Source organism: Macrobrachium rosenbergii, chromosome 41 (assembly GCF_040412425.1).
Source record: "Macrobrachium rosenbergii isolate ZJJX-2024 chromosome 41, ASM4041242v1, whole genome shotgun sequence".
Classification (NCBI taxonomy): Eukaryota; Metazoa; Arthropoda; class Malacostraca; order Decapoda; family Palaemonidae; genus Macrobrachium; species Macrobrachium rosenbergii.
In genome coordinates, this window is record NC_089781.1 from 3,093,415 (window position 1) to 3,106,896 (window position 13,482).

At 38.2% G+C, this 13,482-nt stretch overlaps 1 protein-coding gene across 1 annotated transcript in view; it reads right to left on the minus strand.

Moving 5' to 3' along the window:
- The window catches only part of LOC136826583 (alpha-2-macroglobulin-like), a 32,243-nt gene that overhangs the window by 421 nt on the left and 18,340 nt on the right, over positions 1 to 13,482 (minus strand). Inside the window, exons 14-26 of the mRNA XM_067083799.1 lie at positions 13,112 to 13,172; positions 9,789 to 10,017; positions 7,150 to 7,378; positions 6,827 to 7,032; positions 5,084 to 5,166; positions 4,810 to 4,931; positions 4,192 to 4,342; positions 3,397 to 3,530; positions 2,418 to 2,522; positions 1,968 to 2,241; positions 1,699 to 1,850; positions 784 to 996; positions 114 to 515 (exon numbers count right to left, since the gene is read on the minus strand). Coding sequence (XP_066939900.1) covers positions 114 to 515; positions 784 to 996; positions 1,699 to 1,850; positions 1,968 to 2,241; positions 2,418 to 2,522; positions 3,397 to 3,530; positions 4,192 to 4,342; positions 4,810 to 4,931; positions 5,084 to 5,166; positions 6,827 to 7,032; positions 7,150 to 7,378; positions 9,789 to 10,017; positions 13,112 to 13,172 — 2,361 coding nt within the window. The remainder of the gene's footprint in view (positions 1 to 113; positions 516 to 783; positions 997 to 1,698; positions 1,851 to 1,967; positions 2,242 to 2,417; positions 2,523 to 3,396; positions 3,531 to 4,191; positions 4,343 to 4,809; positions 4,932 to 5,083; positions 5,167 to 6,826; positions 7,033 to 7,149; positions 7,379 to 9,788; positions 10,018 to 13,111; positions 13,173 to 13,482) is intronic.

Below are 13,482 nucleotides of genomic sequence, written 5' to 3' on the forward strand. Positions count from 1 at the left end.
CTTGCTATAGTGAAACATATGTCAATTTATAGCACTGAATTATTCATAAAAAACTAAATAACATCTAAAGCATGAGCGAAGAGATTTACAATCTGTTCGATCATTTACTTTACCTTGCTCAGCGAAAACTCAGGCTGATAGTAATCATAGACGACCACTGAACCTGGCTTAACGTCTTCAACAGTGACTTCACGTATTATACCGATATCACCACAGAGCCGTTCACTTGTCAGCTCATCGATGTAAAACGACACCTTGCTTCCGTCTACTTCATAACGTTTGACTCTGTTCGAGCTCCCAACTAGTCTCTTCAGGTCATCTTTATTTGGGATATACCCAGACACAAGATTGAGTTCGATAACCACCATGTTGGATTTTCCATCTGAGAGAAGGTACGATGCGCAGAATTCCACCTGTTTCGTGACACAAGCCTTATCTCGGACGGTTCGAGCAGAGACAGTCAGGCCAAAGGCATCGCTCGGTTCCGGTTCAGGAATGTTGTAACGGAGGACAGCCTGGTAACATGATGCACATTTCAGTGTGTGGGAAAACACGGTTGAAAAGAAGACTCTTGATAAGAGCGGTTTATAAAAGTTAGAGCTACAAAGACTGAATTGTATATTTACTAAAACTGCACAGAAAAAAATGCTCTTTTTATCTTTCAACTTTAATGGATATAGAAGAATTTAATCACCACTCTAACACTTACAACTTTTGCCTTACAGGATAGCGTACGATCGATTTCTCTATCTTATTCATATATTCACTTTCTCAGTTGTTTACCTGCATAAGAGTGCAACCAGTTCCTTCCAAGTTCAAGCTGATGGTCGTGGGGAACGACGGTACTGTGACCTGCTGCTGCAGGAGTTTGTTTTGCTCATCAACTTTAAAGGAGTGGGTAAGACCTGTTGATTTGACTGTGACGACGGCATTCAAGTCACCCCTGCTCAAGTGAGTCTCGAAGCTAGCCATTGCCTGCAGGGCTATCACTGTATCCTGTGGAAATACAAGAACAACTATACACGAATGTAATTATACTCCCTTCGCCTTAAACTGGGTGGCTCCCATTGTTACATATCTAAATTTAAGGAAGCATTTGGAACAAAGTTGCTAGACCCATGCCCTTCTCCAGTTCTAGCCTCGACACGAGTTGAATAATACGGCAATGAGTTTTAACAGAAAGTAGCTTTTATCACTCTATTCCTTGCTTGCATAGGATCCTAATTTGGGCTTCCTGACTATTGAGCTGAGAGTCCTAATATATTAGACATATAATATATATATATATATATATATATATATCTATCTATCTCTATCTATCTCTATATCTCTCTTATATTTATATATGTATATATATCTGTATATATATATATATATAAATTTATATATATATATATATATATATATATATATATATATATATATATATATGTATATATATATATATATATATATATATATATATATATATATATATATATATATATATATATATATATATATATATATATATATATATATAGAGAGAGAGAGAGAGAGAGAGAGAGAGAGAGAGAGAGAGAGAGAGAGAGAGAGAGAGAGAGAGAGAGAGAGCTTTATGTCTAACTTTTCCAAAGTATTCATTTGATCATGTTGCAAATCAGAAGGGCATGAGATCTCAAATGCATTTGTCTTTGATTAGAAATTGTGAGTACCTACCTGAGTTGAAATGAAGCCTCCATATCCGTTTCTCTGATAAGTGATCCACTTGACAAGTTTCCGAACTTCCTGTTCGTACATCTTTGCATTAGTTCTTAACATGGCAAGGATAGCGTACCCAACTGTTTCTACTTCAAGTGATCTGCTTCCCCCTAAATTAAAAGATATGAGATGAGTGGTTAGAGAAATCTGAATTAGTGTTAATACCATAGTATTCTTTACAAAATTCGCATCACACAATAACAGATAGAAATCGTAGGCATCCTTACATAAAGAGCGAGGTAGTTCCCAGTGGAGTGACTTTCCATCATCAAGAGCAAGGGGTAGCAATTCTCCCAGAAGACTCTGGGCTGTGTCGTCTTTGGCAAGGGAGAAGGCATAAGCCTTAAGAGCAAGTATGTATGGGTTTTTTGAAGAGTCAGCCCTCAGACACTCAGCAGCATCTGATGCAGAAGACAGTGAACTCTCCTCGCCAGCTTCCAGGAGAGAAATCATGACATAAGCAGTCAAAGGCACCGATGAACCGTCCTCTTTTATGCCACCCTGTTATCGTTGAGATGAGAAATAGTGATGAAATGCTACCTTGTTGAGTTTTTTTATTATTTGATTCGTTCGAAATGGAACTGTTCCTGAAATGTGTCACTTTTTGTGACGAAAGTTCCATTTAAAAAATAACCACAATTATTAGAAAAAAGGAAAGAAATGTGGAAATGACATACTCTCATGGCTTTACTGAATGTTGTTCCCACAGACTGGAAACAACCACCAGGGCGTCGCTGCTTTCGGAGCCATTTGCTTGTCATGTTTATGGTTTTTTGGTCAATCTGAAAAACAGGACAACATAACTAATTAGGGTACCACAAAGAAAGTGATCATACGTCACGCAAAAGAAATTTCCAGCGAGACGCATATTCTGAAATTCTTGGTGTTTCCATGTAATGTTTTTCAATTGTAAAGTTGAGAAGCACTGATTTCTCAGTGACGCACCAACCATGACGATTTTTAACCTGGAAAAAGCAAACGTATAGACTTTACTCTGAAAATGTCAACTATGTTATATTTTGCTCCTCTCTGTCAACTGGTTTTTAATTTGTTATCTTGCACGACGGTACGGCATCAGCTGTTTCCACATTTCTAGTCATGTTCCCCAAGCTTCTGTTCTATCCCACACCCCACTCTTCTCACCCGCTCTTGTCCACCTTACTCGTCTCGTATCATCTTTCTTTTCATCAAAATTTCTCTTTGAAGTTCGTTCAACCCTACTCATTTTCATAACAAAGAATCAAAAAAAATTTCCTTGGCAGCATAATCGAAAGCTTATCTAATATGCTGAACGTGCTCTCTCATTCAAAAAGCTCACTGTACTCCTGATCCTCGTATTTTTCCCCTCTGTATCCTTGTACATGTCTCCGCGCCCTGTCTTTTGTATGAATCTCGTGAAACAAGATAGTTTCGAATGTTTAATATGATTCTAAAAATTAATATAGCCACTCAATGGACTTTATTATTAGTAATGATGCTTCTACGACATTTACTCAAAAAAGAATTTGATTATTATAAAGTTACGATGGTTTTCCTCGGTACTTTTATTTTTGGATGATGGTAACTTCTAGTAGTGAGGAGTGAAATAAAAACTTCCTTTAACTAAAGTGACCTATCCTTTCCTTCTAAACATAAACGACTGTGTCAAGGACCCACCAAAATATATTCCCTCGCTAATGCAAAGGACTTCAGCACAAACGCTGTCAGCCATGTTGACCCAGTCTCGTCGGCGTTGCCAAATGCGCTGAAGGAACCATCATGGCGAAGGTACAGGAGCTGTCGGAGATAGCCTGGAAGGAGTCAAGTGCTGAATCGATTTGCTAGTTTCATACCTCACATTCTGCGACTGTAAACAAGTTTTGTAGATTTATGAAAGTATCGACTGGGGTCTTAAAAACCTTGGAAATTTTTATAAGTAAACATAATCTTTGCTTAAGAGTACAACAGTTGAAAGAAGAAATTAAATTTGATTCATCCAACTCTCTCACTATACTTTTGACAAATCATATCATTACTGATCATCCAGACCCTATCAACTCAATCATTTCAAGTCTTATTAATTTCGTTTGCTTTAAGCGATTTGTTTGGCATTTCTGGGAACCTCGACAAAAGAGACTTAAATAATTTTTAGCAACAATAATATCGATCATGGAAACATGAAATTTGTCATCCCCCTTAAATTTTTTTTTTCTATTCACTTAACATTTATATACTCTGGTATTACTGTAATTACATAACCAACACTTAACTCATCAAATCATATAAATTAAGAAGACTGAAGTAAAATATTTTAAAAATTAATCCAGTATCAGCAAAAACATATGAAGCAATGATATTTTATAATAACTTTATTTACGTGATGCTTTCAGCCTAAAAAGAATTTGCTTTAAATAAGGGAACTTCATTGCTCGGTCTGGAACGCTACCAAATTTAGGGAAACGCCCTTCACACCTGTGTTCATGAATCTCAAGAGTTTCTCGCGGGTCTCCGGGGCGCTCTGCTTCGTTGCCTCCAAATACTGCATGATGAAGATGTTGGGAGCGAAGTTGAGCATGTTCTGTTCTCCACATCCGTACGGCATACGGATAAGATGGCCGAGATTCTGAAAGAGAAAAGTTGGCACTCGTGACTTCTCCCTTCAGAACGAGTGCTTTTCGGGAGGGTTACTAAGTACTTTTATCACAGATAACCTATCCTAACCTCAGGTCAGCCAACATAACCCGGCGTAACCTTACCTATCCTTATGGCCGGGGGCTTTACAATGGGACACCTCTGCTAAAGAACCGTTGTGGTTTCCCAGAGTATAACTCAACCCTTCCATCCATTTCCAATTTTGAGGGTACTGACTGAACTCTCTAATACCCTAATAACAGCTAGAATAACGAAGAAGAAGCAATGATATTCACAGAAGGCTTCATTAGTAGTGTTTTATGATGTCAATATTAAGTAGGTCTAGTAACCAGTATACACTCTGAAGAATAAAAGCTGTCACAAAGAACATATTATCTGGTAATAAATGCATAAATATATGAAATAACGACCTAGAATCCAACATGTTTCACATCTTACCTCAACAGAAACTGCTAGCAGATCTCCAGCAACCACCACCCATCCTCTGTCTGATCCGTCGACGATTGCTGGAGGAGCACTCACCTCCCAGCTTTCCTGTGCGCCTCCTTCCTCTGCCACGTCTGCCCAGGACGAATACAGCATTAATATATAAAGGACAAGAACTTACACAATCTTCAGTGATACTTTAAAAAAACCGAAATGTTTCATGCTTCATGTGAAAAAATGAAGAAAACATTATTGAAAGCTCGGCATCTTCCTCCTCTTAACTCACCATCTGAGCAGATATATCTGTTCCAGGTCTTTTCTCTTGGGAATCCATCAGCTTCTACAACGATGGGCTTAATCATAGCATCCCTGAAAAGTTGGATTTATGACTTAACTATAAAGCAATCATTCTGGTCAAATCAAGGGTATTATTCGCTACAGGCACTATCAGTATTCAAATATACCTCCAAATAACAGAAAATTCTTGAGAAGATTGTGGACCATTCAACTCTCTTAAATGCAATGTCAGGATTTTTGGATATTATATCCCTTCTATTCCAGTACATCTTTTGGTCCATATAGATAATACTTTCTCGATGCCTCCCTCATAGTTTCTCCAAAAACTTCCGAATTATACACACTTTCTACCAAACTGCCTCAAAATTCTGTGACCTATCTTTTCATACATGCTAACCCTTTTACCACATCCTCTTATCTCTACACTTCTCTCCCTTTCTCCTTCTTAGTCTACTTGTACCTTACACAGACAATTCATGTCTCAGCTTCCACCTTTTATCGCATTTTTTCCTTACAGTAAAAATGAACAATTTACAATATGTACAAACGAACAAAATCACCTAGAACAGTACAGTACCACACATTATTTGTTAGGGGAAATGAAGAAAATATTCTAAACATAAGTGGATAAGGACAGTATAAAATGAAATAGCTTAGGAGAATAAAGGAAGTTATGTGTGATACATAGCATTTTAAAAGATTTGTCCGCCTGAATTACATGATCTTTTCACAAGTTTGTCATCATTTGAATGTCCGAACTCTTAGCAGATGAATGTTAAGATCTCATTGCCACTGAACAGTACCAAAGAACTGGATGAAAAAGCAAAAGGAGAGATAGGCAACAACCGAGTCTCGGAGGCAGGTAAACTGACAAAATTGCAGAAAACTCAGAGAAACCTTTAAAGCTGAACTAAATGCAATCGAGAGTGGTTGGGCAGTGAAGGTATAAAGGTGAAGTTGACTCAGCAGCAGAAACATGAGAAAAGATATAAAGAAGAAAGTCGCTGGTAAAGAAGGAGAGATTAAGTGATACAACAGATCTTTGAAGGGCACCAATACATTTCGGAACAAGAACAGAAGTTGTATCACCAAACAAAAAATGACATACAGCGGTTAGAGACTCATACATGAATTAACAGAAAGAAAGCGTCAAGCCATCAGATGGACTTCTGGCCGACAGGCATTTGCCTGGAATTATTCCTCTAGACTAAGGAGGCCCAAACATCAGTAATTCTTGGCAGGTCACCTGGAAAGCTGGGCCCCTGGTGAAGCCATGGCAGTATCCAAGGAGATATAAGTTAAATTAAAAGCACTGAAAAGGTTATCAAAGTTTTACTGCGACTATGTGAGAGAGGTAAAAACTGAAATTATCAAACAACAGTTTGTAGAACTGGAGCAACACTCATTTTCTCAGCAAAATTTCCAAAAGAAATTGGGGGAGAAATGACACTGCAGGTATTTAGAGTTCGAAGAAAAAGAAAAGGAAAATTATCTTATTTCATTTTATCATAATTTCCACTGCTTCCATAAAAGAAACCATTGACAATATTGGATACCTTGTACAGTACATCGCTAAGATAGCGGGCACTCACGGACGAGGTAGCTATCTAAAAGGGTTTTGTTTAGATGGCATTTTACTTTAAAATTTACCCGTATATTCTCTTAACATATAACGGAATATAAGTCATAATAATAATAATAAAATGAACGGCATTAAGAAAGCTACCCTTACCGTTTTACAAAACGAGGATCTACCTTTCCACACGAACCCGAATGTCGACTGTCTACGAAGGCTGACACCGAGATGTTAACGTCACCGATGATGAGGGGTCGGATTTTGACCGTGTGGACCTGCATTTCGTTCGACCCGATGCAAAGATCTGCCGAGGACGTTTCAAGCGTTTCGTACTCTGAACTCTCTTCCAAGGACACGGTTACCTAATAATATAAAAAAAAAACGTTACCACCAAAAGAACGATAATAATGACAAGTATTGCCAATCAAATTACATATGATGAATAAGAAAAGCATATATCTTTAAAACGAAGTACTCACGGGAAGTTTTTCCGACAAGTAGTTGAAAATGGATATCTTGACAGGGAGGATCTCTCCCCTCTTAACGGAAGGCGGCAGCGTGAGATCAAGGAAGAAGGACGTGAAAGTCTTGATGGTGGTTCGCTTCGAAAGTCCTATGCCTTTCTCGGGGTGGACACACACCACTTTTCCTGCCCACTCAGTGATGGTGTCCGGTACAGTCACAGGTTCGGAACTGACACCAGTTTCTCTGGAAAAGATAGAGATTGCAATAATACATTAATAAATTGCATAAATGCACACACGTAACACATTATACGGATAGATAGTTACTGTTCCAACATTAAGCAGTTTCCCCTAACAGAAGGAGGGACCAGAGGAAAGAAAAGTCAGTCATCACTGTCGCATTTATACTTTAAACTACTGAATCGTGAATGAACCTCATGTGTTGAAAATATCCACATTCGCCGCTTCACATACCTGCACATAAGGCTCGTCAGCAGTGCGTCAAACTCTCTACACAAACACTGCACCATTCACCTCCACCTTCCTGGATGTTGAAGCCCCTCCTCGACTGTACCTCTTTCACATCACATGTCCAATCTTTCCTAGGATTCCCCCCTCCCCCACCCTTCCTTCTTCCCAGCACGTGGAACTGTATACTCCTTTCATCAACTTAAAAACTGACCCTTCTTGCACTTGTGCTAACCCTTTTACCACTCTTGCATAGCTTCACATTTCTCACTATATCAATCCTTCGTATGCCGTATATACTAAGTCACTTGTATACAAGTGAGAAAACTTCTAATACTCTGCAAAAAATTCATCTGTAAAACTTACACTTGTTTTTTTTATCATCTGCATTCAGCTCTCACCTTCAGTTCAGCAGAGGAAAGCTGGCTCATCAATCTTCATGCATTCCAACGTTGGATTCCACAGACACTCCACGTTTCCTCCCGGATTTTTGCACACATCCTGCTACCTTCCTTGCTTCACTTATTCTGTGACTCACCTTTTCTCTCATCTTACCATTATACAAAATATTGACTCCCAAATGCCTAGACAAATCTACTGCTTCCATTCTTCCAACGTCAATAATAGCATTCATCTTCCTGGTTTCCATACACCTTCATTGGTAAAATTTATTCTCAACTTTAGACTCACTAGTCTCCGCAGTTTTTTCTTAATGTCTGATCAGAACTATAACATCTGTAACACCAGTCATTCCACACTCCTAGTTCCTCATTGGGAAAGTCGGTAGAGTTGTCGCCTAGCTCTCGCTAGGCCCGAGTTCGAGTCTCCGGCCGGCTAATGAAGAATTAGAGGAATTTATTTCTGGTGATAGAAATTCATTTCTCACTATAATGTGGTTCGCATTCCACAATAAGCTGTAAGTCCCGTTGCTAGGTGACCAATTGGTTCTTAGCCACGTAAAATAAGTCTAATCCTTCGGGCCTACCCCAGGAGAGCTGTTAATCAGCTCAGTGGTCTGGTTAAACTAAGATATACTTAACTTTATTCCACACTCCTTTCACAATCCATCTTCTTATCCCACAACTTTGCACCCACATCTACTGTCCTTTCGCTGACTTCTCCCATTATGCCTTCCATAAAGATCTTAAACAGCCACGGATACAACACAACCATGTATCTGCCCTAATTTTACACTAAACTAGTCGTTCTCCTTTTATGAATTGCAATACATGTTTCACTTGCATAATAGAATTTTTTTAGCAACCTCAGCAATTTACCTTCTACACCATACATCCTTAACACCCAAAACATCGTCTTTCTATAAACTTTATCATAAGGTTTTTCGCGGTTCATGTATGCCACATCTAGCTTATTCTCCTTGCTTGGAAACTTCTTACATAACAGTTCCATAACTAACACTGGTCCACACATCCTCTTCCTTGTCTACACCCTCATTGTTCTTCCTCTGTCAGTCCTTCTGACTTCTGTATTTCCTTCTCAATTAAAATCCTAACACACACCTTCCCTGGTACACTAACTAAAGTTATGCTCCTGTAACTCTTGGTTCCCTCTGTCACTTTTGCTCTTATTCTGAGGTGGAATTGTTCCTCCCACTCATTCTTTTGGAACCTTTCTTTCATGCAAACATACCTTACAAACCCTGGTCATACCCTCAATTAAACTTCACCACCGTACTGCAGCATTTTTTTTTTTTGTAACCCCATCAACTGATGTTTTTCCATTTCCCAGCCTCCCAACTGCCGTCCTTATGTCCTCTCTCCTATCTTCCACATTCAATTAATATTATAAGATTGCTGATAACAGCTAAAACCAAATGAACGCTTAAGATAAGCACGAAGAAAAGCATGAATTTTCTACGTTATGTAACATTTTGTCTAAAAATTGAATAGAAATTTAAACGTGAAAGGTTTGCTTTTTACACCTTAACAAAACTGATAATACATAAATTTTTAATGGTTTTCTGCACGTACACACACACACACACACACACACACACACACACACACACACACACACATATATATATATATATATATATATATATATATATATATATATATATATATATATATATATATATAATGATGGACATCTGACAGAGAGAGAGAGAGAGAGAGAGAGAGAGAGAGAGAGAGAGAGAGAGAGAGAATTACTCTTCAGCTTACGGTAGGCGAACAAGATCCCAGAGCCAAGTCTCAGGGAAATCAGTTCTTGGGCTACTCTCTTCGGTCTCCACGGAAGTCATATCGACACTCGTGAAAGACATTTCGGGCTGTGACTCATCATAGTCCATAGCTGATGCGATAGGGGCTCCCATAGGAGCTGCTGCAATACGATTTCGACTTCCATCTCCTGAGGAAAAAGGTCTGCTGGGTCCGTAGAATTTTTCACCGTCTGCGAAAATTAAATCGGTCTTAGGACAAAAGGAAAAAATAAATTCTGCAGTAGAAAAGTGTGTGCAGTGAATACTCATATAAATAATTATTATCAAGCAGTTAAACGAAACCACTGAGTTAGACTTCCAGTCCGTCATAGGGTTCGCCCGAAAGATTTGATCTTAAATAAAAGGTGAGAATTAGAGCTAAGTAAACTTAAAGTTGAATGCTAGGTGGGGAGAGATCGAAGGAAATGGATGAAAAGTAAAAGTGCTCTGTCTCCTCGGCTTTAACCCTGAATGACTGATGAATGACCTTAATTAAAAACAAATAAATGAATCCTCTGTGGATTCTGCCATGTAAATAGATATGCACAATTTAGAGACGGCCCCCGATCCTGGGTGTATAGGGGTGCTGAGAATCTCCCAGTTTATAATTGCCCCTGATAAATTAAAACAGGAGGTTGGAAAGTAAAAACCCTGGATCAAACTATGAAAACAGAACACAAGGAATTCAAGAGATATGGACTCCACATCTTAGTTGTTTGGGAATCGTGGCACAAAGTAATAGGGAAAGAGAGACTAGAAGGGGATCATGGTGCACTGTGCATATTTATGCATGAAGAACAGAAAAGACACTGACTGATAGGAGAGCAGTGAGCAATAGCTCACATCTTTCAAGATTTCATTCAAAACAGTGTGACGAGTATTAAAACGGGCTTTGCATAAGCAAATAAATTCTCTGCAGAAATAAAGGATGAACTGTATGTAAAACGGCAGAATGTTATAGATGAAATCCTAGAAAGAGGTATGAGAATTGTTGTTGATGGTATGAATGCAAAAGTTTTAAGATCAATGAGGATACAGAGGATGTAATGGGTAGAGAAGGCCTGAGTGTGGTTGCAACTTAAAATGGGATGCAATCTATAAGTTTCTGTGCTCCAATTAATTTGGTAATTGGAGGTACTCTTTTTCCAACAAAAGGGCATCCCTAAATACAATATGGATGTCTTCAGATGACGGTCATAGTAACTATAAGAATCACATAGCTATTAATCGAGAGGGAAAAAGAATAATGACGAATGTTAGGAGCTACAGAGGAACAGATGTCGGCAGTGGTCACCAACTTATCATTGCCCCACTAAAGCTGAAATTAACAACACTTAACAAAAAGGGTGACGGAATGTCTTAGGCTTTTGCATTTTAATGCTGAAAAAGATTTGCAAGTCTAAAACCATATCTGACAATCAATGAGGACTGATTGAAAATCAAGTATTTATACCCATCTGCTGGGATAGAAGTACTGGGATATGGAGTTAAAAGAGGCAAATCTTGGATATCGGATGGGACCTTAGACACAATACAGAAAAGACAGCATCAAAAGGTACTTGTACATAAGTTTCAGGGAGAGGATGAATCACTGAAATTAGAACATAGTAAGTACTCTAGTCTAGCTGGAAAAGTTAAATAAAGATCAAGAAGAGATAAGAGAGATTGTTGGGGCAAACAGACTGATGATGTTGACAAATACACGTATTTAAGGAATGGCACTGGTGTAAGGGTAGCCCACAGAATTATTAATGAAGAATCAATGGTCGAGAAGAAAGAGAAGAAAATACCTGTTAAAAGGATGGATGGGTCAACAATAATATCAGTATATACCTGAAGATGATGAAGACCTGAGTGTTATTATGAATGAATTCGCAGTTTTTGAGGTGGAATCACCAATAAAGAAACTTAGGAGATGGAAAACACCAGGCTATGATGAATCATAGCCGAGATGATTTTATCTGAAAATTAATGAAATGTGCCTCGTATACTAACTAGACTGTTTTGCAGAACACTGAGTGAGGAAACAAAGCCTAATAATTGGGAATTGGGGGTAATAATTAAAGTACTGAAGAAGGGTGACCTAAATGAACGTGGCAACAATGGAGGTATTGCACTTGCGCCGGCTGTAATGAAAATATCCAGCATGTTTATTCTCAGTAGGCTGGAGAAAGATACAGATAAAAATCTTAAGAGATGAACATGCTGGTTTTAGAAATGACAGGAGCTGCACAGATCATATAACTATGTCAAGACATATTGTGCAGCAGTGTATGGAATCTAAAAAAAACCTTCTGATAGTTTTTGCCGATTACTAGATTGCATTTGACACCAATCACAGACCAGTATAATGGAAGGTCTTGCGTCAATATGGCTATTCCTGTTAAATATGTAAAGTTAACTGAATTAACCATAAACGAAATAGATGAATAGCTAATGTAAACAGGGTCATGTCAAGTAAATTTGCAGTAAACAACGATGTGATATAAAGGAATGTTATTTAACCTTTGTTGTTTGCCTTCCTCATAGATTTTGTAATGAAAAAAGAAGTTGCAGATGAACGAGAAGGTTCATATATATTGGAGTAACAAAAGAAACCTGACAGATATATGCAGACGATGCTGTATTAATAGCCAAAACACCACAAGATTTGCAAAGCTTGTTTAATAGGCTTCATCATATACCTAGAGAGGGGGAGACTCAATATAAATCTAAAAAAAATAGAAGTAAAGAGGATGGAACATGCATAAAGGGACTATATAGCATTTGATAGAGGAAGTGTAAATAAAGCTGAGTTTTCACATATTTAGGAACAATAACACGCAGGGGTTCTCTTCAGCTGGTATGTAGGGAAGACTAAAACAAGGCACAGGAAACAATGGACAGGCTGAATGACATCTGAAAATCAAACAGTGAAACTGAATACGAAAGTAAGATTAAAAATAAGTCTAATACGATCTGTATAGCTATACGGACGTGAATCATGGTACGACACTGAAACTACTGTTTGCCTAAAATATTTTGTCGATTTGAGAATAAAGATTTAAAAAAAAATATTATGATTCAGATGGCAGGACATAGTTATCAATAATACCATAAGGGAAATTATGGACGTTCTGTGTTTAGATGAGATAATAATGAAGGGGAAACAACTCTCCACTCATGCCAGGCCTCCTTCTCAAAGTTCTCACCCATGCAGGTCAGGGTCCTAAAACTCTTCTGGTGCCCACTGTGAAATTACATCTGCAAAATGCACAGAGAAAACTCTGTCGCCCAACGACTCACCTTGCTTTTCACACGGTCTTGTTTCTAGTTCGAGATCAGAGAACACACTAACTCCAGTATCCTGTAAACAAGAGATAACTCTCACAGTATATTCGATATGGAAAGAGAATAGGTGTAGCAAAGTAGTAGCTTAATAACTACACGTTTCACTGAAGAGAACGGGAAACTTAGTTTTCAATACCCAGAGTTTTTTTGTCTGCAGATGCCATTAAATATTTATACCTCCATTAATAGTCATTCTCTGATCATAAAATATGGACACGTGAATACTCACAAGCACGACAACAAACTCTCTCTCTCTCTCTCTCTCTCTCTCTCTCTCTCTCTCTCTCTCTCTCTCTCTCTCTCTCTCTCTCTTGCATACACATTTA